The 27,821-nt window shown below is 40.7% G+C and overlaps 1 protein-coding gene across 1 annotated transcript; it reads right to left on the reverse strand.

The window, feature by feature from the left end:
- Window positions 1-34: 34 nt before the first annotated feature.
- On the reverse strand, window positions 35-27,592 carry PITRM1 (pitrilysin metallopeptidase 1). Its single transcript, XM_064703941.1, has 27 exons — window positions 27,442-27,592; window positions 27,148-27,250; window positions 26,213-26,319; window positions 25,526-25,677; window positions 24,974-25,088; window positions 24,757-24,853; window positions 24,229-24,389; window positions 22,796-22,922; window positions 22,019-22,107; window positions 21,369-21,497; window positions 19,326-19,439; window positions 18,823-18,919; window positions 14,829-14,963; window positions 12,749-12,887; window positions 11,221-11,337; window positions 10,000-10,132; window positions 9,185-9,305; window positions 8,363-8,439; window positions 7,904-8,069; window positions 7,680-7,780; window positions 6,599-6,719; window positions 5,760-5,831; window positions 4,630-4,742; window positions 4,058-4,183; window positions 2,676-2,821; window positions 1,010-1,112; window positions 35-504 (listed from the first exon to the last, which is right to left on the reverse strand). The coding sequence occupies exons 1-27, from the start codon at window positions 27,477-27,479 to the stop codon at window positions 411-413; spliced, it is 3,093 nt and encodes a 1,030-aa protein (XP_064560011.1). The 5' UTR covers window positions 27,480-27,592; the 3' UTR covers window positions 35-410.
- Between the last annotated feature and the right edge of the window lie 229 nt (window positions 27,593-27,821).

Raw genomic sequence — 27,821 nt, forward strand, 5'->3', positions numbered from 1 at the left:
ATGCAAAGGCAGCTGGAATTACCACACCACAGAATGAAATCTGTCAGTATGAGAGACAGCTCTTTATATACCCAACACAAACATAATTTCAAACAAAACACCATTTAAAACTAGAGTTTTACATATACAAAAATATTTCATTTATATAGTATTCATATGTGACTGGAAGAGTGAGGCTTCAGTAAAAGATTAAGGTCTGTCTTTGCCATGCAGAGCATGTAATTCTTGCTCTCAAATACTGTATGGTTAGAAAATTTTTCACATTGTTATTCTGAGAAGGGGAGCTTCTAACTGGTTTGGTGAACACTGTTAAAAATCAGCAATGAATATTTCAGTTGGACCATAGCACTGCTAAAAGTTACTAAAAACCCCTAATGTTGTAGTGCTGAACACCCAGAGAAAAGCCAAAGTCATCGTTTGACCCATGAGGGATCTTTGGTGATATCTGCATTTTCTGGGCCAAGTACAGCTTGACCACGAGTGCTCTTCCCAGCTGCAAGGTACCTGGAAATAAAAAAAACCAACATAAACAAGTGACAAACTGCTACATTTGGTTAACCACAGCTCTGCTGTGAAAGTTAAAAATACTCCCATCTCAGGAAGAGTGTCCTTTGCCGCATACAACTTGAGTTGTGCCCACTCATCACAACAGTCTCTCCTTAACCCTGTACTTGGCTGTAGTGGAATTCTTACACCTACAGTGGAATTCAGAAGGCACACACAAAATGCTACAAGTGAAGTAGAACCAGCTCATATAGTGCACTCATACTGACTCAGGCAGTCTACCCAGACAGTTCCTAGGCCTTTCAAAAGTAAATCAAACCCAATCTCCCACAAACTCAGAGTGTAGGAGGGAATTACATCTGCTAAACGTGCAATAAACAGGATATAATTAACATATCCTTTTCTAGGTTACAGAAGAAAATAGTGAAAGTATGAAAGAAAATAGTATGAAAGACCAAGGGAAGAAAATCAGTAACTTAAATATGACAACTGAGCAGAGGCTTACTTGTTTGCTACATCAACCAAGTTATCACTGTTGACAGCAAAAAGTTGTTCTCTGTGTGACTGCTTCATTTCATCGGAAATGCCATACAGGAAACGACCCATTCCTAGGGAAAAGAAAACAAAACCACTCACTGCTCTGGTGCACTGGAATCTGTCACAGCACGTGCAGGAACGAGAGCAAACTACAACAGGAATGTGTATTCAAAAGGAATAGGGACTTCCATTAAACCATCATGCTGAGAGAATATCCGACTGAATCAAGCACAGTGAGTTAAAACCAGGGTGAGGTAGTAAGTTTCCTATTTAGGAAAAAAGCAATTCTATTTTGGCAAATGATTTAGTTTGTCAAAAATCTGAATGTAACAGTGGTCCAGGAAACTTAAACATAATTCATTATGAAGAGAGTCAGTTCTAACAACTTTTAAAACAATCTACATTTCATACATTTCATGTTTTAGAACTATTTTATTTCCAATCAGTTGTGATGTATCTGCAATGTGAAGGTTTGCTCACAGTTTTGTACAACACAGAAATCTGCACACAAATGCTTTAATGTTTTGTTGGCGTATTTGCCCACAGCATTTTAATTGCTCCTTGAACAACCAGAGAACTCCAAAATAATCACAGAAAAGCTTTTTGCCAGGCAAATAACCATAGGGAAATAAAGGTAGCTGGAAGGATTTGAGTCAGCTTAGTCCAACCTCCTGCCCAAGGCAGGGCTGACTTCCCAGCCAGGTAAGGTTTTCACATCCATCTGCAGTGCCCAGTGACTCAAGAGCATGAAGGGACAGGCATTCCTTGCACCAGTTCCCAGGCCTCTGGAACAGAGCCCTCCTGTTCAGGGCTCTGTTAAGATCTGTGTTCAAATGCCAAAGAATGTTCATCATCCCTGGCTGACACCAACACCCAACGTGCAGGCACTGCACTCATGTGCACCTCACACCCATTGCTTTTTAACTGCCCAGACCAAAACCAGATCCTGACAGGTAAAAGCTTAATTTGAAGTGATCTTTTAAAAAGTTGGTGCTAATACAAGCACATTTTAAAATAATGCTGCTCTTAACCCTGTAATTCCTTTGTGTACGGGAAGGAAATGTGTTTTAACTGGGAAAGTTTTGGACTCAAATTCAGCTAGAGAACGAGGGAGAGAAGTGAGCACAGCAAAGCTACATGTCAGTAAAAGATACTACCAATGCATCATGAATGTGCAGATCTGCAGAGAAGCTGAAAACACCCTCCACCCCAGCAGACAGACTTCTGTGCTCTAAATTCAGAGAACATATGCACAAAGGGCTAGTGACATTCACAGTCAGTATGCCTGCTTGAGTCAGGAAGGTAATCCCTCAGCTCTTTTTGCATCAGAGGACCAGTATTTCTTTTCATTTGTCTGCATATAAAGCTCTCCAAACCTAAAATAATTTCCTCAATCTACCTCCTTGTGACACAGAGGAGCAGTAACACAAAACTTCAGCAGATCCTGAGTGGATGAGATGTTTCTGAAAAGGAGCAACAGGAACCAGCAGATTCATCTAAACTGCCATTATCTCTCATCTTCCAAACACGAATTTTAGCATCTAACACAGTTTAGCAAACTATTTTCTTCCCCTTAAACCAAAACTAAAAAGCAAATAAACACTGACAGGCCTGGGAGGATGATGAGAATGTACCTTTGTCTGAAGGAGCTATTGGTGCATCCACAGCAGCAAACACTGCTAGTTTAGCTTCATCAATATCTTGCTGGGTGAATTCTCCAGATTTGGCCCATTCGACTGCTTTTTCAAATGTTTTCAAGGTGGCTAATGAATTTGGGTCTCTTAGAAGAAAAAGAAAACACAAAAATCGATTACTTCAGTCTTAAAAAATGAAAAACCAAATTTCCTTTATTCTCACTTCATTCATAATTTACTATGCATCACACATGGGGAAAAACAAATTATAAACTTCATTATAAACTTCATAAACAAAAAGAGTTTCTGGGGTTTGGTTCTGCATTTCTTATCCAGAAGAAAAATATTGTTACAAACCAAGCAGATTTAGAATTTTAGATACAGAGGTACAGAAATTCACCTGCCTAAAAGTAGTTCCAAGGTGTTGCAGAGAGAAGTGGTGTAATAGAAGCAGGTCAGGTAAGCCAGTGCTGTTCACAGTGGGCTCACAAAGCACCACTGCCACTACTGCCCACACCAGGAATATTTATGATATGCCCTATCTTCTCTCAGCTGCTTTTCTTGCCACACCTGTTTTTACTCTCTGTAAAACAGGTGCCACAGGTTAGCTACTACTGGCAAGTTGAGGACTGCTGCCAGGACAAGTCCTACCATGCTGAGACTTCACAGAAAGGCCAGACTGCTCAAAGCTCAGTGAGGAACCCTGACCAAGCACTGTGCCAGCCTGCCTGTGGGCTAGGAAAACAACAGAAGCCAGGACTCCAGCCACACAACACTGCTGGGGGGGATTACAACTATAATATGTCCAGTTGAAATTTCATCAGAAAGTGCCTTGGTAAGCTAAATACAGGGTAACTGTTCTGGACTGGAAAAAGAGAAGAATAGAAAAGAAAGAGCAAGCAGTTCTAGCTTATCACCAGCAATGCCTTCTGCTGAATCTTTGATGATTTCAGCCACTTGTTTTAAGGAAGTTGCATATTTTCAACTCAGGACCTTATGGAAGTCCATTCTACTTCTACCACCATTCTACTTCATGGTCTCAAATTTAGAGTAATCTTAAATTCCTTTTTTTAGGGCCTCCTTAACCCAGAAATAAACAAGTGCAAGCCAGTTATACATAAATCTGAGATAGTAAACACCGAAGTGCAGAGGTGCAGCAGTGGTTGCTACTAGCAGAGATAAAGTAAGCTTTCCCAAGGATACAAACAAGATAAAGCAAGGATGGTTTTATTAGGCAATCTAACTTCATCAGCACTGAATCACTCAATTTCATCCTTTGTATTTCAGTTCTTGAAAGACTGCTACAAGGAAGTCACAAATAAGACAGCAAAATGCAGTCAGTGGTCCCCTCAGCCATCAAGAGGAAAGAAATGCACTGTTACCTGTAGGAGTAGAATGTGAATATTCCATTTTGACTAAGTTTAGCACCTCCACCATAAGCCCCTCCTTTCTCTCTGATTTCTGTATGTAGGAATTTAGCTGTCATCAGCCGTGCCAGAATTCGAAGGCTGAAATGAGAGAAACAGAAGCAGTGAAGATGTGAACTGAGCAACAGTGATGGTCTCAACTGCCTCTAAAGTTCACCCAGATCCCCACCTGCAATGCACTGCTGCTTCAGTTTCAACAGCAATACTCACTATTTAGTAATAGCTGAATAATGTCACATCACTGTAAGAGGGGCACTGAACTTTGTTACATGCAACAGGACCATCAGCTCAGGACATGTCCAAGTAGGTGGGGCTGTTTATTCCAAGGCAGGGAACAGCAGCCCCTCATTACTGAATCCCAGCATTTACAGGGCTGCTCTGGGCCCAGCTGCTTCATAAATATTTTGTGACAAATGCACTGCAAATGATTTTCTATCAACACTCCATTTTCTGCAGTCAGCCCAACGCTTTCATTTTGCTTTGTGCTGTGCAGTGCACTGAGAGCTCCCTGATGTTCTGCTCCCCACCTGGCATAGTCTGCAGCCGTGTACGGAACGGTTCGAATGCATTCCCCGATATAGTTCACTGGGAAGGGAAGTACAAAATGGGTCTTCATCTGGCATGGCTTGAAAGTAGGATCCTAGGAGGAGAACACATTATTGTCACAGCAGCAGAGACAATTTACCCATCTGAGAACTCTCACTTTTTTGAGAACTAGGAAATTCTGCCAAACATGCACACAAATAAATGCTAAAGCTGCCACTTATCCTACCCTGCAACCAGTGAATTTTCCTTGTGCCTGTATCAGCAATCCAGTACAAAGAACTGCCTTGGAAAGCTAAAGGAGAGGGATACCATACATCAGCTACCCATCCTTTGCACTCCTCCCTCAGTTGTGCAGATTCTGAATCACTACCTAGGAGCTTGGATTTAGCCACAGATTTACTTTGACTGAAATGTGTTTGTAACTCTCTACTTGTGTCACACATGTACATGTCACCACATCAAATCCCAACCCATCCATTCTAGACATTGGAAACAGTGCCAGGAACTGTGTACCCACAAAAAAAGTAAGCTATTTATGACAGCAGCTGTAGTATAAACTCCTGCTCAAATATCCCCTGCAACAGACTCGATTCTTCCTTACAACCTCACTTCCAAACTTCCCTTCATGTCCCTGGGCCTTGGCAGAGCTTGCTCCTTTGCCTCTCTGACACATTCATCTGCTTGTATGCACAAGCAGATCATTGCACACCTCCAGTGCCACTATTTCAGAACTCCCCATCCTTTCTTAAATTCAGAAACCCCATTCCCAGACCCTCATACACCTCTGGCTGGGCCAAGCAGAGCAGTGCATTTGCAGCACTGGGCTGAGCCCTCTCTGCCCCTCTCTTCTAAAAGGAGAGTTCAGGGTATGCTCTTCATCCCTGTACCCAAATACAGATCTTCATTTTCACCTAATTTTCCACTAATGCTCTTCTGTGGCAGCATTTAGGGAGGAGACCAAGGAAAAGAAGGGACAATTGGAAGTGATTGAGTTTGATGGTTAGTTATGGAACTGAAGGGCATGAATTATGTTTCAGTGCTTTTGCAACAGTTTAAGATGGACTATTACCATCAGTAACAGCCCAATATTCCTCACCAATAATGTACTTACATTAACTAATTTCCTTGTGATCTGCACACCAGTGCCCATTTCACTTCCCACAGGTTTCGCTTCTGAAGATTTCTACAAGAGAGCCAGTTCTCATATTAAAAGATGATTTAACAATTCAGACCAAGACTACTACAAATGCAACCCCTTCCACTCAAATCTCTCTAAGGCAATTATCAAACCATGTCTTCACAAACATAAGCAAGGTACTTGATTTTATACTCTTTATATTTCCTAAACAAATGCCAAATTATTTTCTTCCAAGGGTCATCTGGCACTGAGAGACACCAAGACCCACATTAAATGAGGCCCATAAAGTTACAAACTATCATTTCACTCATGGGTAAGGAACTGGGAGCTTATTCCAGTTTCATCAGAAATTAAGAGAGATCTGCATAGTGACAGAGCAGATCCTTTGTCAACTCCACTGAATCTAGCATATTTTGTGCCAAATGTCCTGAACACCCTGAAAACAAAACAAACTGACATACAACTGAGGAACTGCACATCATGCCCTATTTGCTTTTGGCCACCATTTCAAGTAAAGCTCAGCTAAAAGTTTTATGCAACAAGGAAAAGAAGAAATTCTTTTTCCACATCCCACACTGAAGCAGTAACCCCAGGGTAAGGCTTAGCAGCTGATCTCCTGCACCTCCATTGTCCACTGTGCTGCAGTGAAGAGACTCCATGGCAAAACAGAGCAGCTGATCACAGAGATGCCTGCCAGATTTCTTCAGACATGGACACAACATCTGACCTCAAACTTTTCTGACTGCATAATGGTACTGACATGATCAAGTCAAGTGTCTTTGATGCCCTAATGACAAATGACATTTTCTCACCTCAATCACATGTGGACGAACAGGTTTTCTCTCTTTTTTACTTCTGGCTATGCCCTTTAGAAATTTCTCTACTTCTTTAGATGCTTCTGGTATCTGCTGAGGTGCTGCATTCACAGAACATCTGTCAAAAATACATATCAAATTTTTAAGTATGGTTTTATGTTTTCAGAGAGTCTTTTATAATTTGTACCACTTTGACTTTCTAAACATTTTCTATTAAATCATCAGAATTTTACGTCAGTGATCTCAGGTAATCATTAACAGAGAGAGAGGCAAAATACTCAATCTAGCACCTGATGTGGAAAAAAAAATTACAATCCAATTGCTGTTCTTTTGCTCATCCTAGAACACTTTCAGACCAAAAGTTGAGCAGTAGCTGTCAAACCACTTCTGTTGCACAAGACAGGACTAGCTCAGTTTTGCAAACAAAAAGGTCTCTGAAGGAAAATAATGCTCTCTGTAGCCTCTCTTTACAGGCAGGCCTAACATGGTTTTGAACACTACAGATATTTACATAACTTCATTTATCATTTCATGCTTTAAAAAACAAAACTTTGCAACTTATGTCAATTCAAACAGATCCATTTTGGGAACTAATGCATCTGACATTAAACTCCTTAATGTGCTCTCTTTACTTTTTTCAATATATACATAAAGCAAGTTTCAGAATATCACTGCTTTCCTTCTAGGAGTGAAACAAAAATCCAAACCAAACTATATTTAACTATTACAAAACAATGCAACAGTACTTGTCCAATGGTCACCTTGAAAGGAAAAACAAAAGGCACATTTTTGACTGTTTCTGTAAAATCACACAGGTCACTTACAAGCTTTGGGTATAACTGTTACCTCCAAAATTTGCTGCAAGTTTCTCAAACCATTTAAAAACTGAACAAAATGAGCTACCATAGCACCATAGCTCCTGCTCTGTCAGCAAGGGGGATGTAAATTAACATTTCTGTAGTTTTTTCACAGACATCCCACTTTATAAAACCCCAGTACACCATGATGAGCACTGAGAAAAGCATATTCACAGGCCATGGCCTCTCTTTAACAAAATTCTCCTTTCTTTTTAGCTCACCTGATGTTGTCACTGTTTAATAAATACTTCTTAATGCGTGGCAGTTTGCGCAGTACTGGTTTAATATCAGGCATTTCTGCTATTCTCTTCATCAACTTCACCTGGGCAGCAAGGGAAGGCAGAAAGACCACAGATTAAATCCACAGGAAGAATTAACACAAACCAGCCTGTAACTCCACAGTCAAGGATTTGGGCCTTGCTGAAGGGCATCATTAACTTCTCACCTGATCCATCCCACTGAACATTTCCTGCAGCTCTCCAGAAGGTGTAAGGTTTTTGCTGGCTCTAATAGAGGCATACAAATGCCCAGAATCTGGAATGCCATTTGACAGCTCCTGGGCAGTCTTCTTAACCAGCACTCTGAAATGTTCTTCCTCCTCGAATCTTGGGCTGAAAAAGAATACAAGCAGGTCTCATGCAAAAGGACACCAATGAAATTTATTTTACTGAATCATTCATCATCCCAAATTCAACAAAGTGCATTTAAACTGTTGGTTGTCCATTTAATTCACTATATAGTCATGCTTTTGATGCAATATGTAAATTTAGAAAGACAGAGATAGAATTATGAAAATAAATCCCAAAGTAAGATCTCTAAGAGAAGAATGGTTGGGGGAAGAGTGAAAAAGAGAATCCCAAAACACATGCAAACCCACAAACAAACAAAACCCAATGTACTGTACTTGTTAAATATTTCACTCCATAAATTCATCATGTCTGGCAGATTTCTATCCAAGCACAGAGATGAAAAGAGCACACCCTGAAGGAAAAAAATAAAACACAAAAAACCCTTCACACAAGACAACCACAGCAATGGCCCAAGAAATGCACAGTAACACTTCATGGATGTGATACAATGATGCCAACCTAATGCTACACATTACAAAATCACTCTAATGCAGGCTGTGCTGCTGAAATGAGCGGAGACTGGAAATGTGATTGCTCTTCTCACAAAGCAAGCCGGGTAATTCCTCAATTTCTTCTTCTCAACACCAAGCAGCAGTTCAGACACAAAATTCTGTGCTTTTTCCCATAAAGTGCAAGTTCTGTTCTGGGGTGCATCCTTCTCCAAGGGAATTCCCTCAATTTAACTCCAGGATCCACACAGAGCAGACCCCCAGGAAATTTGCAAAAATCCCAAGAAATACTGCAGAACTGTTATGCCCAATAGACAGATCTAATAATGCTGCCAAGAGTGACATAACACATTAGCAGCAAACTCTGTGTGTAACACCACACCTTTCTGTTCCCTCCTCTGCTCCCAAAATATTTTGGAACACTCAAAAATATGGTGACAGATGCTAGTGAAGCGCTGCCCTAGACACAACACCCACATCAAGCACTCCCCTTGACACAGAACACTAAATTACTGTAATTATCTAATTTATATCTTACAGGACTTTCACTGCACATTATTCTGACCCTTTGCCTGGAAGCCCTGACTGACCCTTAACTACAGAACTGTCACTGCAAGTGTAACATCTGCAAAGTTGTGATTCATTTACCTGTTCATAGACATCCAGGTGTGAATCATCTGGAATGATATGTGGGCTGACAGACATACCACCTGTTTTCAGTTCTATTTTCTGGGCTTGTTCCCTGTAATCAAGGGCTCCACATCCCATCCTGTGAAAAACAAGAGATTTGTTTCCCTCTTCAGAGTATGCCAAAACCAAAATCCATGTAGCATTAGTAAATCAGTCTGCTTAGGACAATACTTATTTAGCTAAACAATTTGGGGCATTATCAAGAAAACATAATACTTCATATCTTATAAAAGCTTCCTACCAAGCTTTTCAATTAAAGCATCCTGCTAATTTAAAATGCTGTATTAAAAAGCATGCTTTATGTGGAGGCTTGCTACCAACATCCTTAAGAACTATATTTAATAACATAAGTTGTTCACATCAATAAAAACATATTTCTCCCAGCCCAGGTCATTTGTTCTGCTCTGTGCTCCTCTTTCCCCTGTGATGGGGTCATTCTTTCTGTCCCCACATGGCAAAATTGCACCAGTAGTCTATTCAAGCAAAAACTTTAAACTCTGCTAGGCTATTTCTCATTTATAGAAATTTTTCAATCTGTTAAGGGAACACTTGTGTTGACACTGGGCAAAAAGGGAATGCAGAGACTGGTGGAGAAGGGGAAACAATTTCACAACACTGGGGAATAGAGAAGACTTTTTTCTGCAGAAACCAACTTATCAGCCTTTCCCTTTTATAGTACAAACAGATGCTGGAGTTATTAAAGTCAGTATTAGTATTTTGACAAGCTGTATTACAGCCTTTTCCTTCAGCCTCTAGGAAAGCAAAGCTCTCACCTGGTAATGACATTGCAGAAGAGTGGCACGTATGGCTTGAGCTCCTCAGGAAGCGTGTTCAGGCTGGAAACAGCTCGGAAATAAACCACCCCATTGGTTGGCTGAGCACAGTACTGGACAGGGATGTCATCAGCTAGGGAGAATAAAACAAAAGCAAAAATAACCAGCAGCTTCCTACTACAAACACACAAAAGTAAAATGAGTTCCTACAAGAACATCCCATTAAGAATAATTTTCTGTTGGTGTTTCAGAGCCACTTCTTGTTTAAATTTTGCACATTATACTGAAAACTGGACCAAAGGGGTTTTTCTGTTTCTATCCATAGTAAGGTAATGGACACCTGGACAATTTGAAAAGAGAATTCTTCTAACAGAGGTCATATTTTAGAAATAACGATCAAGTAAATAGTAACTTATTCCTGAACAAGTCAAAAATTTTTTCTTTCTTATTTTTGCCATCATCCATTAAAAAAAAATTGAGGAAAGCAGCTTCTTGTACTGTACATTCTTCCTAAACCAGGTCATTAGAATTTTCCCAAAACCAGGTCAATTTTGCATCAAAATTAAACAGTCTTGACACTTGTCAATAATTTTTGAAGAAAAAAGTCTGTTAGAAATATACTAAAGAACAGTATTTACCTGCAAAATTTTGACAGAACTGTAACAAAATTCAGAACTACCAACTCCTAGCAGTCCCTGGGGAAACCACTAAAAGCAGAGAAAAACCTGCACTGAAGTTATGAGGAATTACAGTAACATTTTTTTTCTGTGGATCCTCTATGTTGTATTCTGTAAAAAACAGGCACAGGGAGGGACTGCAGTAAGGAAAGCTTGCTGCCCCAGCTGCCAAGATTCTGCAGCCTGGGTAAGCCTTTGGAAAGTGAGGAGATTGCTCAAGAGCACTGAATGTGCTGGCCAGAGACTGCCCTGAGTGCAGGGCAAGGTGGGAGCACGCCTGCAGCAGGCAGGTGCCAGCAGGAGCCCCTGCCAGCCCTGGGAAGGCCAGGAGGCTGCTCCATGTCCAGGCTGCCCCTCAGAGGGGATGGCTCTGCGGATCCACTGCCATGTCTGCCAGAGGTGCTGGGCTGGAGTGGAGGAAAAGAGCACAACTATGGGCCACAAAGCCAGTCCATGTGCTGGGCAAGGGGCCACAGCTGGCCAGCAGCCAGGGAACAACCCAGCAGTGCTGTTCTTTGGGACATGAGGCAGTGGGGACACCAACCTGTGAGTGCTGTCTCCAGCACAGTGAAGGGGATTTTGGGCTCGATGTCAGACACTTTTAAAGCTGGGAGACAAGAGGCATCCTGAGGTTTGCTTTGAAGAGCAATTAATTCCAAACCTAGTAAGAAGAGCATAGCAAATTGTTATTTTCAGCTTGTAGTGAAAATGCTGTCAAGACCTAAAACCTACTGAGATGATGCAGACCAGAAAAACTCAAGAGTCAAGTCTGGAGTCTTCTAACGGCAATTTTGCAAATATTTTCCTAAAGCAAAATCTGCAGATTATCATATAACAACAGCAAAGAAAACACTCTTGTTAGATTCTCTTTCCAACTCCCTCTTCACAACCTGTTCACAGTAACATGCAATTTAATCTTTAAGTGACACCTGCCAGTCTGTCCTGTCACTCAGCAAGCATCGACCCAGACCTGGCAGATAAGGAGCTTCTTTCTAACCCAATCTGTTCCAGTTCTTACTCAAGTGCTGTCAGAACACTGATGCAGCTAAATTGTTGTGATTACTTTCACATTTCAGACTTTCAGACACTAGCTGGTCACCTCTGAGTACTCTCCAATTTATCTCTGTAAGTAGAAAGCCTCCTCTGATTTCGTGCTTCCCTATCTCCTGTCACACACCAAAGCTTCAGAAGATTAATGCCACAGTTTTGGAGGATTTCTGTGACTAGACACTGCTTTAACAAAATTAAATGATTGCCCACAGTTTTTAAGCATAAGTTATTCTCCAGAATAAGTTAAACCCAGCATTACTTTTATAGTTGGCTTTTTTAACTAGAAAATATAAGAAATAGAATTACAAAATGTAAGTTTTACAGGAGCATGAAGCAGACCTGAGGCTCATAAATAAACAGCTTCAAGATACATGGTATGTAAGTATCTGAAGAGAGGGTGCCAAGAGGATGGAGCCAGGCTCTGCTTGGTGGTGCTGAGCAAAAGGACAGGAGGCAACAGGCACAAACTGATGCACAAAAAAGTTCTAACTGAACATTAGAAAGAACATCTTTATTGTGCAGTGTCCAAGCACAGAACAGATTGCCCACAGAGGGTGTGGAGTCTCCCTCACTGGAGATATTCCAGAACCCCTGGATGCAATGCTGTGCCATGTGCTCTAGGATGTCCCTGCCTGAGCAGGGAGGTTGGCCCAGATGACCAACTGTGGTCCCTTCCAACCTGACCCATTCTGGGATTCTGGGAATTCATCTTCCACTCAGTGCAGGTTAACATGGGAAAGAATATACAGATTGGTATTTTAAAACAATTTCCTTCCTTCTGCCCTAATGAAGACATTGATCATTCTATTTTTGACTGTTAAAACAAATGAAATGTACCAACCATACACTGTAATGTAAGCACTGCTCTGTACAGCCCTGTAACACATACACACAAATTTGCAACGTAAAAACCCCATCCCTTTCAGAGCAAATGCTGCAGAATGCCTGAAAATTTAAAATATTCTACAGAATAACAGCTAAAAAACTGCTATACAAATAAAAATGTGAAAAAGCAAGTTAACCTTTTTCAAAGATTTGTGTTTTTTCCTCTTCAGAAAGCGCATTGACTTTTTTTTCCAGCTTTTCTGCTTCCATTTTAGCTTGTTTATCATGGTAGTCTTCCTCTGGACTCATTGACAGAGTCAATTTGTGTGGATTATCCTGCAGAAATAAACCCCAAAACAAAGCATTAATTCTGAGGGCAACTTCCTTGCCTCAGCTTATTGCTCCATCAGCAGCAGATAAACAGCCTGTGCATCATTTGGCTTGCATGTTATCAAAAGCATCACAACCGCACAGACTGAGCCCTTGGTTTCACACAGAACAAGCTGCTGTGGGGAAGAGGCTGCTCACCACTAGAACAAGCACCAACAGCCTTCTGCTAAGTTTCACTCTGGAGTCAGAATCCCTCAACAGCACACAGTACTCATTAGTTTAATTAAATCCATGTTAAACAACTGTACATAACTCTACATGCTGTAAGTATTATCTGGAGGCTGTAAGATGGGGAAATTCTGTTAAATGCAGGAGGGTTTGAATAAACACCTCTTCCAACCTGCCCAAGCTTGAGTGCACAGAGATCCCAAATGATGTAGGATGTGCAAGCCTTATCCTGCTCAGAAATGCTTTACACATCACTCTCACTGCCACAGAACTGCAGGCATTACGCAAGGGCGATAACTGCTGCTGAATTCTTCTTTGTTTACACCAGACCACAGAATTTTAATATCAAAATTACTCAAGCAGCTTCCATTTTCCATAATAGGAAAGCAAGGCCAACCAAAAGACAGTGACCTCAAAAAATGTCCATTTCAATGTAGGAGTCAAATAGCAACATCTGGCACTGACAGACACCAATAATTTGGGACAATGTAATCAGATTCTGTTTTATGAGTTTATCTCCCCCATGCCTGTGTGCAAAGACTCCAGAAACCTGACTACAGAGTTAAGGAGAGAAATGTGAGATTAACCAGCCATAGTAAAATGGACAGGATTAATAGCATTCTCCCCCTTGCTCCCTGCCTGCCTGCTTTAGTAATTTCCCAGCACAAGGTACAACAATGCATAACTTTATTATGTAAGAACATCCAACTATTCTCATCATTTCCTACCGAAATGTGCCTTTGCCTCAGCCCCTTCAACAGAACTGTACAGTAAAGCACATTCACAAAAACACTGCACCTGTGCTTCTTCCCTATAGAAGCCAAAACTTTAACAGATTCCTACTACCTCCAGACACTAATTAATATTCTTAGAAAAACTGATTTCAACTGATGCTACTGACTCTTGGTTTTTTTTGGAGTATATTAGAATCTGGTTTTACTCCAATCAGGGTAACAGTTACTTTTAATAAATCTGCCTTTCAAAACAAACAAGTTGACTAGGGAAAAAAACCCAAACAAAAATGTACCAAGAAAAGCAAACAAACAAAACAAAGCCAACAAAACAAACAAACCTCACAAAAAAATCCACACCACTTCTGCATTGCTATCACTGTTTTTTTGGTGTTTTTATTTTTCTTCTGGAATTATCTAACTCAGGGCTCCAGAACTATTCAGCATTATAATGCCTTTACTGGATATTTTTTATTTCTGCAAAAACTCCAGAAGAACATATGGAGAGGAAAAGAAGAGAAAGAGCAGAAAGTAATTGGCACTGACAGATTCAGACAGCAGTTCAATGAACATGAGGAACACCAAGACAATCTTACTTGAAACCAAATCCTTTGCAAGGAAAATGAGATACACCTTGCTATGACAATACTAAGGAACACACTAGGTCCAAAATTCTCTGTTCACATCTGAACTTCTCATCAGAAAAAAGATGTGCCCTTCTACAGGAATCACAGTTTGGTAAAACTTTAGCATTTTATCAGTGTTCTATTAATTGTGGTTCCAAATGACAGCCAGATAATTTTTTCCCCTTTGAAATTGTGAAAACTTAAACCATTAAAATTAACATGTTTCATTTGAATATGTTGCTGCTCAAGTCACACCTAGAAACAGGCAACATGGTGATAAAAAATTAGCCTTCAGTTTAACTTTGAAGACAAAACTGTGTTTTAAAAATTAATACAAGATAACTTTCTGTAAGTTTGTCTACCTTGAAGTATGTTTTAACTTTTTCCTGAAGAAACCTGGGATTTTCTTTAAGACACTGCTTGAACTGAGACACTTTATCTGCAATCTTCAGAAGCTCCACTGGATCCCCATCTTGATTCCAGCATGAGGCTATGAACTGAATGGGAAAGAATAATTAGGTAAGCAGGACAATCCATCTGGATTTCTCTAACTGAAAGCATCAGTGTTCCAAAACCACCTTAACACTTATACTTGAATAGCAGACACAGAGTGAGTAATCCTAATGTAGCTGCAGGGGGAAAAACATTGTTCAGATAAAAGTTCTATTCCATCATCACCCATCCCCTGTTCTCTCCATTCTTGCCTCTAATTTCACCATAACAAACCACCATTTTTTAAATTATTACCCTTTTTTTTTTGCATAGCTGTGCACATTTGGAAATATACTGTAACATTATTTAGTCCTCCACATTAAAATTAGTTTTTCAGCTCAAGAAAGAAGGAAAAGAGAAACAGGTGGTAGAGACAAAGTAGTACATGCATACTACAGTTTTGTATCAGCTAGATGAAATGATTTATAGGAATGTGACCCAAACACAAAGTATGCAAATTCGATGAGACTTTGGAGAAAGAAAATACTAAACAATCAGAAATACCCCCAGGATATTTCCTTTATTTTCTAATTTGAGTTTGCTTAAGTTGCTATTGAAAGTTCTCCAAAACAACACAAGTGCAAGATACCAAAAGTTTCTCCATTTCTACTCTGTGTGAATGGGGAAAAACCAAAAACAAGACAAAGTATAAAATCCCTGTCAAATCTACCTTCTCATTTCTCACCTCTTACTTACATGCAGGTTCATAAGCCTTCACCATTTTAAAATAATAAGTATTTTTATCTATTCTGTGTAAATTCCCTAATATGATACAAAGCAGAGTATTATTTTAGAACATGCTTGAGCTAATTCTCCTGGAATAGAAGCAGTCACTCCTTATTTGAGGTCGCTGTGGAGTCATTACAACAGTTCAGTCCTGGTTCTCAGCAGGCAGCCTGAAAGTTTAACCATGTATCTGAGAGCACTGTCCAAGCAGTTTTTGAGCACTGACAGGCTTGGGGACATGACCACTTATTCAGTGTCACAGTTCATCTCTGGCAGCTCAGCTCCACACAGCCACTCACTCTGCCCCTCACAGCAGGACATGAGGGGAGGATCAGAAGGGTGAAAGTGAAGGAACTCATGTGCTGAAATAAATGCAGTTTAACAGTAAAGCAAAAGCTTCGTGTGAGCAGAGCAAGCCAAGAAATTCATTCCCTGCTTTCCAGGGGCAGGCAGATGTTCACCATGCCCAGCACAGCAGGGCTCCATCACATCTACTGCTGGCTTGGGAAGACAAACACCATCACTCCAAACATCCCCTCCTTTCTTCTTCCCTCAGCTCCTACTGCTGAGCAAGGTGTGGTACAACCCGTGGGTCATTTGGGGTTGGCTGTCCCCTGGTGTCCCCTCCCAGCTCCTTGCCCATCAGCAGTCTCCTGGCTGGTGGGGTGAGGGGGACAAGCAGAGCAGGCCCTGACACTGTGCCAACAGTGAGCAATAATGAAAACACCTCTGTGTTAGCAGCACAAACCCAGAACAGCCCCCTCCAGCCACTGGGAGGAGATTTAACTATCCCAGCCACCTGGGAGAGCTTGTTCCAATGTCTGACCACCCTCTTGTGAACAGCTTTTTCCTAATATCAAAACCAATGCCACTTATCTTGACTTTAACAGGGACTTTCAAAGTCCCACACAGCATCCTCCATTGTTAGATTGGAAAGATACGGATTTGATGGATGGACGAGGAATTGGCTGGATGGTGACATGCAAGCAGTTGCACTCCAATAGCCAGCATCCAAAGGGAGATCAGTGACAAGCACTGCTTGTCCCTCAGGACTCTGCAATATTGAACACCTTTATTTATTACACAGTCAGTGGCACTGAGGGCACTCACAGCAGGTTTGCAGATGACACCAAGCTGAGAGGTGTGGTGGACACTGGAGGGAAGGGATGCCATCCAGAGGAACTTGGGGAGTGCACCTACATGAACCTCATGAAGTTCAAACCAGGCCAAGTGCAAGGTCCTGGGGCAATGATCAATAATCAGTACAAGTTTAGTGATTTAAGGTTTGAAAGCAGACCTGTAGAAAAGGGCTTGGGAATACTGGTAGGTGAGAAATTGGAAATGAGCCCACAGTGAGTGCTCCCAGCCCAGTGAGCCAATTGTATCCTGGCATGCACCAGAAGAATCAGGGCCAGCAGGGTGAGGGAGATGATGCTGCCCCTCTACCCCACTGCCATTAGAGCCCACCTGAGGAACTACATCCAGCTCTGGGGCCTGCAGTGCAAGACAGGCATCCACCTGTCAGAGGAGGGCCACAAAAATGATCAAGGTGCTGGAACACCTTTCCTACAAAGACAGGCTGAGAGACTTGAGGGTGTTCAGCCTGGAGAGGGAAAGGGCTTTGAAGAGACCTTACTGTGCACTTTCAGTATATGAAGGGGGCTTATAGAAAGACTTTTTACACATCCTGTACAGACAGGACAAGCAGCAAAGGTTTTAAACTGAAAGGTGGCAGATTTAGATTGGACATAAAGAAGAAATTCTTTACTATGAGGGTTGTGAGACAGTGGAACAGGCTGCTGACAGAAGCTGTGGGCGCTCCATTCCCTGGAAGTGTTTGAGGACATGTCAAAAGTGCTCTGAGTAACTGGATTTGGTGAATGATGGCCCTGGTTATGGCAGGGAGGTTGGACCTGGATGATCTTCAAAGGTCCCTTCCAAAGCAAACCATTCTATGATATTTATGACCACTTTACTTATAACTAGGTCCCTGTAACTAGTCCCTCTTCAAAGCCAACTTCTAAAACATGACTTCAGGGAAACAAACTGAAACATAACTCTCCTCTATGGGAATATTAACACTAAATGCTGCAAGACTGGTCTTTCAAAGCAAGAAATATTCAAGAGCTTTCTTTTCTACAATGAAGGTGTAGCAGTTGAATTGATTTCAAGACTTAAAAATGTTGAGAGATTAAGTTATCTGCATAAATATTTCATCAGATAGAATTACTCACAACATCTGAAGACATGCCAGAAAGTACTGACTATTAAAGTCAGGCATATTTTGCCAGATTTACCATGAAACATGACAGGCACTTAAATATTCACAATTTGCCTATTTGGCTGTATGGCAATCTGATTTGAAACAGCTTTTGTTTGTGCTCACCCATTTACAAATCTCCTGTTAATCCAGGGTTCTGCTTTTTTGCCTAACTGTATATATCTAGGAATGAAACCCTGCTGATGCAAAGAATATACATCACCTGAGAGACACAAAGCAAAAGAGCCACTGAGGAGCTCAAGTTGCTGCAGAGCAGAAAGGAACAGAGGAGATTAAAGAATGAGTGGCTGCAGGAGACCCTGATTTCTACAGTGACTGCAAATGCTGCACCTCACTCATTCCAAATAAAAGATGACTTACAGACTCCTTTCAGACACAACATTCTGCTGAGGAATGGATTTCCTGTAACAGTTTGGTATTAAAATTTGAGGACAAGAATTGCATTACTGTACATTTTCCCTCGTGAATCTAGAAATGAACTTGCAGCAGTACAATCCTGCAGTCCATAGAAAAATACAGTCCTTCTATTTGGCTTTTAGAAAACACACAGGCATCTAGCCAAAACACACAGTTCCCAGAGCCAGTATGATATGGCCCTCACAGAATAACCAGTGCTACTGCAATCAAAGCTGCTATTCAGGCAAAGACAACAGGCTCCCTGCCTGATTAACTCATACACTGGGAAGTCCACAGACAGTCTGACAGCTACTGAAAAGAAAGATGTACACAATATGACAAAGGAAGAGCCCTTAAGTGGAAAGTTTTACATATCAGGAGCTGAAAAAAGGACCCTGTAATTTACAAAGACATAGGTGGTAGATTTTTTGTAACTATTCTTAAAATACACACAGACTTACAGATGTCAGGGCAAGTCCAAAACTCGTAGACTGATGCTTCAACTGTATTTCAATTTTGTGAAGTAGAGCTTCAATCCTATCTTCCTCAAATCCTTCCCTTTGGGAAGAAGTGATAAGAGAAGGAAATCATATCCATTAACACTGATCACTTTAAGTGAAGTTATGAAAATGAATTATTAGATCAATAAAGGAAGCACTACAACATAATATCTTTCACACTGAATTAAAATTGATATGAAATAATGCAATCATGTTGTATCATTTAGAGAAACTGAACTAACATCATTAAACTCCTGAAGGTTACACTGATGAGAACAAACTACAATAAAGGAAGTAGCAGACACAAGTGGTAAGAGTACTGATCAATATTACTTCTACTTTGGGGCCTTTATTGCAATATAACTCAATTTTTAAGGCATGTCATTATATACAATTCTGTATTATTACATGCTTACATATTACATATTAACTAAGAATATTCTGAAAAACATAGCATTACTCACGCAATAACTTCATCGACTGTTCTGTCAATAATCTGTTTCACAGTATCAATGTCTCTTTCAGCAATACCCTGTAGACCCACACTGAAATAAGCTTCCCTTGTTGAGCCATTAAACCTAGAGTAAAACATAACCAACTCAGTCGTAAGTACTAGACATTAAAGCATTAAAGCTGCCAACAGAGGCAAGAGAAGGAAAAAAACACCCATTGTTTCCACATATACAAACCGACAAGATTTAAAACCTAGACAGAAAGTAAAACAATTACCAAAGAGGCAAGAAATGGAACTTAAAAGCATTTATTGTTCAATTTCAGTAGTAGTAGCCACTGTCAAGAAAACCCACAGCATGTGGTTTTAGAAAGGAAAAACAGCTACAGAAGTAAAGCTGGTGTTTTCTGTTCATCTTCCCATTCATCTGCAATATCTTTCAGGTACAGAAGTGTTTTTAAGGTGGAAATTTTAGCTGTGTGTAACAACAAACACATAGATTTTACTTAAGCAGGTGAGTGGAACAGTACTTCTGAAGCAGTATTTGTAAAGTAAGTGGTTAAGGTGAAGCTTTCCATGTTTACTGCAATTGTTATCAACTGTATTAAAAAAACTTATAACAGTAAAGACAATTCTATCCAAGCTGTCAGGCAGGGTTAACCACAAAGCTCATCTTTACAGAGACAAAATGGCACTTGCAGAAATACAGAACACCTAGCAGTTAAAAGCCAACAAACAAAAAGCAACAGGTGCTCATGCACTAGTAAAAACCACTATTACATGTCTAAAAACCACAGAAGGAATTCAGTGACAGGCTCAGGCCCTGGATTCTGCAATAGTCATCTCTGGGCTCAAACTTATGCCTGTAGATTCATCACCACAGTCACTAAGACAAATTAAAGACAGCTCACTGAACAGTTAAACCCTACATCAATCCAGCCAACCTGGAAAAAGACCAGCTGACAAAAAAATACAACATAATCTCCACTTCAGTGTCTAAAGAAGGATTTCTACTGCCATACTCTGGAATATTAAGATGTCTACATGGCACTGGCATGCATGACACAGGACTTGCACAAAGCCAACTACTTCATGTAGAGGCAGGTCAAGCCAGGCAGAGTAAGACACTAAAATTATGGGCAAGCATAACAAGGTTTTCCACTCAAAACACCTGAGAGAGTTACTGGAGAAAAAGGCATGATTTTTGTTATCCTCAAGTCTAAAAATCAGGCAGATGACTCATGCCTGGGAAACACTTCCTTCTTTGTGCTGACAAAAAAGGCAAAATGTGATGAGCAGCTGAGCCCAAGCTCAGTGCAGATAATGCACCCACCCTCAGCCTGCAGCGTGCTCAGGAGATGGACTGGGAGCTGCAGCTGGAGCAAGTGTCAGCTGTAATGCCCTTTTGTAGTGACCCTGAGATTAGCTGAGTTGGTTAGAGCATGGTGCTAATAAGACTTGTGGGTTCAATCCCTGTTTGGGGCCATTTACTTAAGAGTTAGACTTAGTGATCCTTCCAACTAACAATATTCTGTGCAACATCCTTTACTGAGGTGATGGCAAGTTAACAGCACCTGATTGCACAAAGGCACATTTGTGACAAGCCTAACTACTACTAAACCACAGAATTAAAGCAATGTGGTTACAGAGAATAGCTCACAAACATTTGAGAGTAATACTGAAATGTCCAGGATGAAACACCGAGGTAAATTAAGGCACTGAAGGTATTCTGTATTTTATCCATATTTTATCCTATCTATCTAATTTTTTTGGTTCATAAGCTGTAAACAATACAACTTTGATTAAACCAACTTAGCTTCTATCTAAGTACTTTGATGAGACAAAAGTTACATCTGAGAATACTTCACAGTTCATTGTAAGAGGAGAAATTCTTACAATGTTTGATTATTAAAATAAGATTACTCTATTACTCTGGTGCAAATTGCTAGAATAAGAGATGAGTTCTTCCAACTTAGAAGTGCTTTTAGTATTTATATATAGTGCTTAGTATTTATAACACTGCTTATAGTGATGAAATGTGAATTGCAACACTTACCCAACATCAGGAGAAAAATCTGTGCCAACACCAGACTCAATTAAGGCTTTGTAAAAAGGAGAATTCGGCCCATCAACCAACAGTGAAGACAACAGGCTTAGGGTGAACGTTTCAAAAGTGTCTGTAATACTGAAGAAAAACAATTAGTTCTTAAAAACCATATGTGACATCCAGTATCACTGAGTCCATTTCAAAAGAATGAGAAAACAAAGGTAGAGGGAGCAAGGGAGAAATAATTGTCAGCTGTGAAGCCCACATCAGACCGTAGGGAAATAGCAGGGCTCCACATCTTTCACTTGTTATAACTACCAGGAGAGCAATTTAAATTGGGCTGCAAGGGGAGATAAGTTAGCATACAGAAGAGCTGGCACATGGCAGGAAACTGAAAGGAAGACAATGTTTTCAAATGTCTCATCCACTGAACAGTTCTGTAAAGTAACACCTGATTTTTCTTCTGTCTATCCGCTAAAGCAAATTATTCAGCAATTAAACTTTTATTTACTAAAGCAGGACTAAGCTATTTTCCCATGGCATTATTTTCTTTAGAGATGACATTTATCAACAGGGACTGGGGACAAGAAACACACATTCACCTGGCTTTAAGATCTAAAATGAACCTTTTATTCAGAATTTCATCTTGATATACTTACTCTGTCAACAAGTAGCTGACACTGACAGTGGTCTGCTTGGAAGGATCAGCAGCAAAGGAGTCTAAGCCACATGTTACCCTGTGCTCTCTCTATAAAGTACAATAAATGATACACAATAAACTCACAGCAGAAGTTACAAACAAAATGTAACTTGCCCCTTCATAGAATCATCTTTCCAATTATTTAAAATAATTTCACAGATGGTCATGAATAAATTCAAGATCCATGAGCAAACACACAAACACACAGTATGTTGAAAAATTAGTGTAATCTCAATGTTTAAAAGTGTACAATATAGGAGAGGTTGAAGAAAGTCTGGCCATAAATAATATTCTGAGCTACTTTTGAAAGGAATGTTTACACTTCTGGACAAGCCAGGGAGGAAAATGAGGAGGAGGGAGGAAGAGAACATGAAAGTTATTTTTGACACTCATGTTTGGAAGATTAGATACCATTAGAAAGCATATTTTCTGACACTAGGAACCACATTTCTTTCATTAGCCCTAAATGCTTTCCATTAATAAGTACTTCAGTGTTTCAAATGAAAAGGGACTTCAAAATTGGAAATAAGAAAAACAAACAACTGCAGGCAATCATTACATTACTGAAACTCAAAAGTAATTGTAGTTTGTCCCCCATGTAACCAAAAATAAAAATACTTCAGCTCATTTACACAATTCTAAACAAATTAGTAACTCCAGCATGTTAGGTTAATATTTTAACCTGAGGGGGTGAAGGAGTTGGGTTTAGTGTTTTTTGTTTGTTGGTTTTACTTACAGGCTTATCCCAGAGTTTCTGTTTTGGGATGTCAGTATTCGATTCAATTCTTTCAAATTTTGCCAATGCTTCCTCATGTATTTGCTTCAGATGTTGCTCCAGGGGAAAATTACCATAAGTGAAAAATCTGCATTTAAAATAAAATACTGAGATTAAGCACTTTATTTAACATGAAATTTACAGTAGCTACTTGTATTATACTCTGAATTTCATGTGCTTTCCAGTAATTCTGTTACATCTAGAGTGGAAAATAGTTTGGTGGGTCTTCAATCTATACAACATATATAAAATTAACAATCTCTTGATAAAAATCCACATTTCTCAGCTTGTGGGCCACAAAACAACTTATTATTTTCATTATGTTCAAATTTGTTCAGTAGCAGAAATATACAATGTTCCAGAAAAAAAATATTGGTAATTGAATCCAGAAACCCAGGGCTCCCAAGTTTCAGAAGACAAAATTCTTATGGTCGTCACACTTTAAGTATAAAATACAATGATCCATGTCCTAGGTTTTGTCTGTCTATAAAACATGGCTGTGTTCCATGGGTCACTCCACCAAACACATATCCACAGCTGAAAGACTTCCACTGGACCAAATATGAGCATAAGGTTTGCCCCAGGTAAATCTCATCCCCTGACTAAAATCTCAACACCAGTACAACAGAATACTTGGGATGATGAGAAAAATCAACAGATTGTAAAGTCACTGTCACGACACAAGCTGATGTTCCACAAGTGAATTAATCAGAATAACAGACTGGCCACAAAATTAGTACAGGAGAAGGAATTATTTCCCTACAAGCAACTTTCAAGTTGACTTCCAATTTAAATACCTTATTAATACCAAACAAATCGGTACCAGAATCAAACGACTATCCATTATTTAGAACTCACTACAATGATGCAGAAGGAAATGAAATCATTCTTTTTTAACTTCTAACTCAATCTGTTACTTCAAAGAGGACAGGAACCCTTAAATTAATCTCTGCTACTTGCATTTTAACCCCCCAATATATATATATGTGTGTATGTGTATATATATATACATATATATATATATGTATAAAAAATATTATTATACTAATATATATACTAAAATATAATAAGCTAAGTGCTTATTAGTATGCTCCCTTTCCCCCCAGCTCATATGAGTTCAGGCCAATTGATCCCCAAAACACATCTGCATGATCACGCAAAAAGACACACCTGAGAAAATCAGCCACCTTTCCTTCCTGCTTTCAATTCATTCTTCACTGCCCTTTCTAGAAAAAATTCCTTGCCTCCATGCTGTTGTAACTGCTCTAGGGCACAGGTTATCTTTGTTGCTGGCCATGTGGACAGGAACACTGTGCTTCTGGTTTTCTCCTCACAAAAGTACAAAGAAAGCACTAACCCAGTAACCTAGGAAATTAGTCAGCAGTCTCGCATACCTGGAATTGCTTGGATGATAATGTGTGGCATGGAACTGCTTAAGCTGCTCCCATGTAAGGTCAGGAATACACAATGGATCTCCACCAGAAATTACACCATAAGTGTGGTCAGGAAGGATTTTGTTCTGCAGGTGCTGTGCAAATATTCTCTCATTATCTGTCTTAATAGGAAAACACCACATTTCAGTGAAAGCCATCAAAACACATTTAAAAGAGAAAAAGTGCTCAATAATAAGACTTCAGAGCACTAATTACACAACCTCCTCACATGCAGTCCCATGTACTTTAATAAAATGAGCTATGGTTCCATACTAATGTAAGAGAGTATTTTACAATAATATCCATTAACAAACTTTTGACAGGCTAACTTCAAAAACTAAAATCAATGCAACAGTGTTGACTTTACTGAGGCCTTAAATTTTCAAAGGGAGGAATGGGAATCTCTGGTGCAATAATGCCATTGATAACCTACAGCTGAAACTACTTCACCATATGCAAGAACTCAAACCAAACATCCACAAAACTTACAAATGCCCCTTTCATTTCATTAAAAACAACTCCTTTGAAGACTAGAGGTGTCTGAGGATCAGCTGGGTTCTCGTGTTCTAACCTCCAACCTTCTTGCCTATAAAATGAATAACAGAAAATGTTGAGAGTTTGAAGGTTTTGCTGATTTGGGGGCAGAGGGAAGCTTTTTCTTCCTTTTTTTAAATTTAAAGTTTGCATACATCTCAAACTGTCTTACCAGAAATCTAGTTGACGTAGACATGGAAAGAAAGCTGCATCCAGGTACACCGACAGGAGGTTCTGAAAGTCCTTGGGATTTTGTGTTGAAAATGGATAGAGTGTGTAATCACTAGCTGCATAGAAATAAACATAAAAATCATCAGAACTTTAGAAAGTCTGAGACATGTTTTGTCCTTGTTGATTTTTAATTTCTCATCCATATAAATAACTGGAAGAGAAGAAATGTACTAAATGGACTGCATTTTTGCTGAGGAATACACATATTTAACACTGCAGCTATCTTACCACGAAAACTCTCCTTTAGCCATATATCCATATAAATAATTAAATGTATTTTTGGATACTATAAAGCTCCAGCTCTGCTGGGATTTTGTAATGGACAAATGAACGAGACTTATTTGCTGTCTTGCCTTGTAAGCTTTTAAATATCTCAGAACACTCACACCCAATAATAATGGTTCTCCAAAGCCAAATTAGAGAGAGCCAACAGACAGCTCTACTGCAATAAAACCTCATGCACTTTAAGTGGCATTATTTCCTTTGGACTTACCTGTGAATGCATTCATGAAAGTGGACAGTGACCTGTTTAACATTTTAAAGAAGGGGTCTCTGCAGGGATACTTTTGGGAGCCACAGAGCACCGTGTGCTCCAGAATATGAGGGACGCCGGTGCTGTCCATGGGAGTGGTTCGGAACTGGATACTGCAGGAGAGCAGAGAGAGGAATGCAGTCACTGGCAGGAGAAGTGCCCCCACTCCTGCCTGCACCTGTGATTTATGGCAGCACCATCACTGCCTAACAGCTAGCATGGCACACACCAGATGCAGAGTTTGACTTCTTCACACTCCTGAGTGCTCAGCCATCTTTTTCCGAGGGAGCACTGCCTCTGCACTTCTATTTCTGGAGTTAGTACAGAAATTTTCAGCACAAGAGTAAACACATTTATTTTTATCCAAAAGGCTCAAATAAAACAACTTCATGGAAGGTTATGGTTGCACAATCTCTGTCTCTGAAAGTTTTCAAGGCCGGAACTGGACCTGAATTTAACATTGATCGTGTTTTGAGCAGGATCTGAACAACAGACTTCATGATATCCGTTCCAACCTGAAGAATTCAAAGAAGCCTTACAAAGGAAGTACCGTCCTCCCTGTTATCACAGAATAATCCAGCCATTATGCCAGATTACAACTGAAAAAAACGCTAGATTGAATGCGTAGTACCTATAGTAGTGTCTTACCTGAACAGATTATTGGAGTCCTCCCGAGCCACATGTAAATACCTGGCTCCTGTCCCATCGTGACTAAGCTTCACTGCAGTCAGGAACAGCTCAGGAACAGCTGTCACCTGCATTGGAAGAAAACATCTGTATTGAAGTGTGACTTTACTAGGTCAAATAAATCGTGCATGATATAGGAATTACAGTTGGTTGGTCTTATATATAATACTGGCTTACACACCATGAAAAAAAATTTTGCTCCTGTGGTTTGCGGGGAAAAATAATTACGCAAATGGAAAATAAAACTTAAATGGAATTTTTAACCCAATGAAAGTATACTACCACCGAGGAGCCATACTCTTATGGGACAGACAAAAAGTCAATCCAAACTACAAAAAGCAAAGGCATATATTCAAATGTCAGTGGCTGGGAAAGATAGAGAAAAAGCAAGGACCCTGTTATATCACTAGCTGTCACTAGCAATCACTTCTCACAAACAACCTTTACTCTCCACTCCTGCTTTTTTCCTTTGAAAAAGCAGAAAGAAATTCAATGCATTTACATGGTAGCTTTCCAACACAGGTATTAAAAGCATCTTAGCAAATAATGTTATTACTTGAATACGTTTATCAAAACACATTCATACAGCGAAGTCCTGTTACCTGCCAGGACTTTCAGAGGGCCACACCGACTGGTCACATCTGCAGCAGACACATCTGCAGCTCGTAGAGTGCAGTATTTTCTCTAGAATTACCTCTCTATAAGAATATGAATTAATGGCACCTAAAGTATTTGTCGGCAGAGAAGTAACGACAGGGAATTCCTGAATCATTTTTACAACTGACCACCCAAAGCAAGTATTTAACGCGCAGACGCCGGGCCTCACCCAGTGCCTTGTAAGCCCGGGGAAGTTTACGTACACAACCAGAGCAAACGCCGGCGGCGGCGGCGCTCACCTGCTTCACGGTGAAGCCGTGGATCTGCTCGCCCACCCGGTACTGCAGCGCTCTCTCGTTCGCGGCAATGCTCTTCCACCTCCACGCCCTGCGGCTCAGCGACCTGAAATGACAAAAAATTCTCTGTGAACAAACGCGCTCCGGCCGGGGGTGCCGCAGCCGCGACTGACACCGGCCCCGGGGAGCAGGGCCCTGTGCCCGGGCAGGGGCTCGGAGCTCGGCAGCCCTTCGGCTGAGCGCCAGGAGCCGGGGCCGCGCAGGGCCAGGGTCCCTTCCCGCTCCGCGCTCGCTCACCGGCCGCGGCCCAGCAGCCCCCGGTAGCGGCTCCACATGGCTGTGCGGGTCCGGCGGGCCGGGCCAGGCCACACAGCGGAGCACGGCACAGCACAGCGCGAACCGGCGCAGGCGCCGCCGCCCCGCCCGCATTGGCGGCGGCCCCGCAGCTCCGCCCCGCGCCCTGCCCGAGCGGCGGGGCCTGCCCGCCCGGCCGTGGAGCCCTGTTTATCCATGCTCCGCTTGCCCTTCTGGGGAGGGAGGCCTGGGATGGCAGGGGAACCTCTGGGAAATGCCTTTGCGTTGTTCACGAAGTTCTCAGGAAAATCGAAAGCTCCGTTGGTTGTGAAAGGAGCGACCTTTGAGCAGAGTTTATTGCTTGCTTTTCCAAATTAAAGAAA

The sequence above is a fragment of the Zonotrichia leucophrys genome, chromosome 2 (assembly GCF_028769735.1).
Source record: "Zonotrichia leucophrys gambelii isolate GWCS_2022_RI chromosome 2, RI_Zleu_2.0, whole genome shotgun sequence".
In the NCBI taxonomy this organism is placed as follows: Eukaryota; Metazoa; Chordata; class Aves; order Passeriformes; family Passerellidae; genus Zonotrichia; species Zonotrichia leucophrys.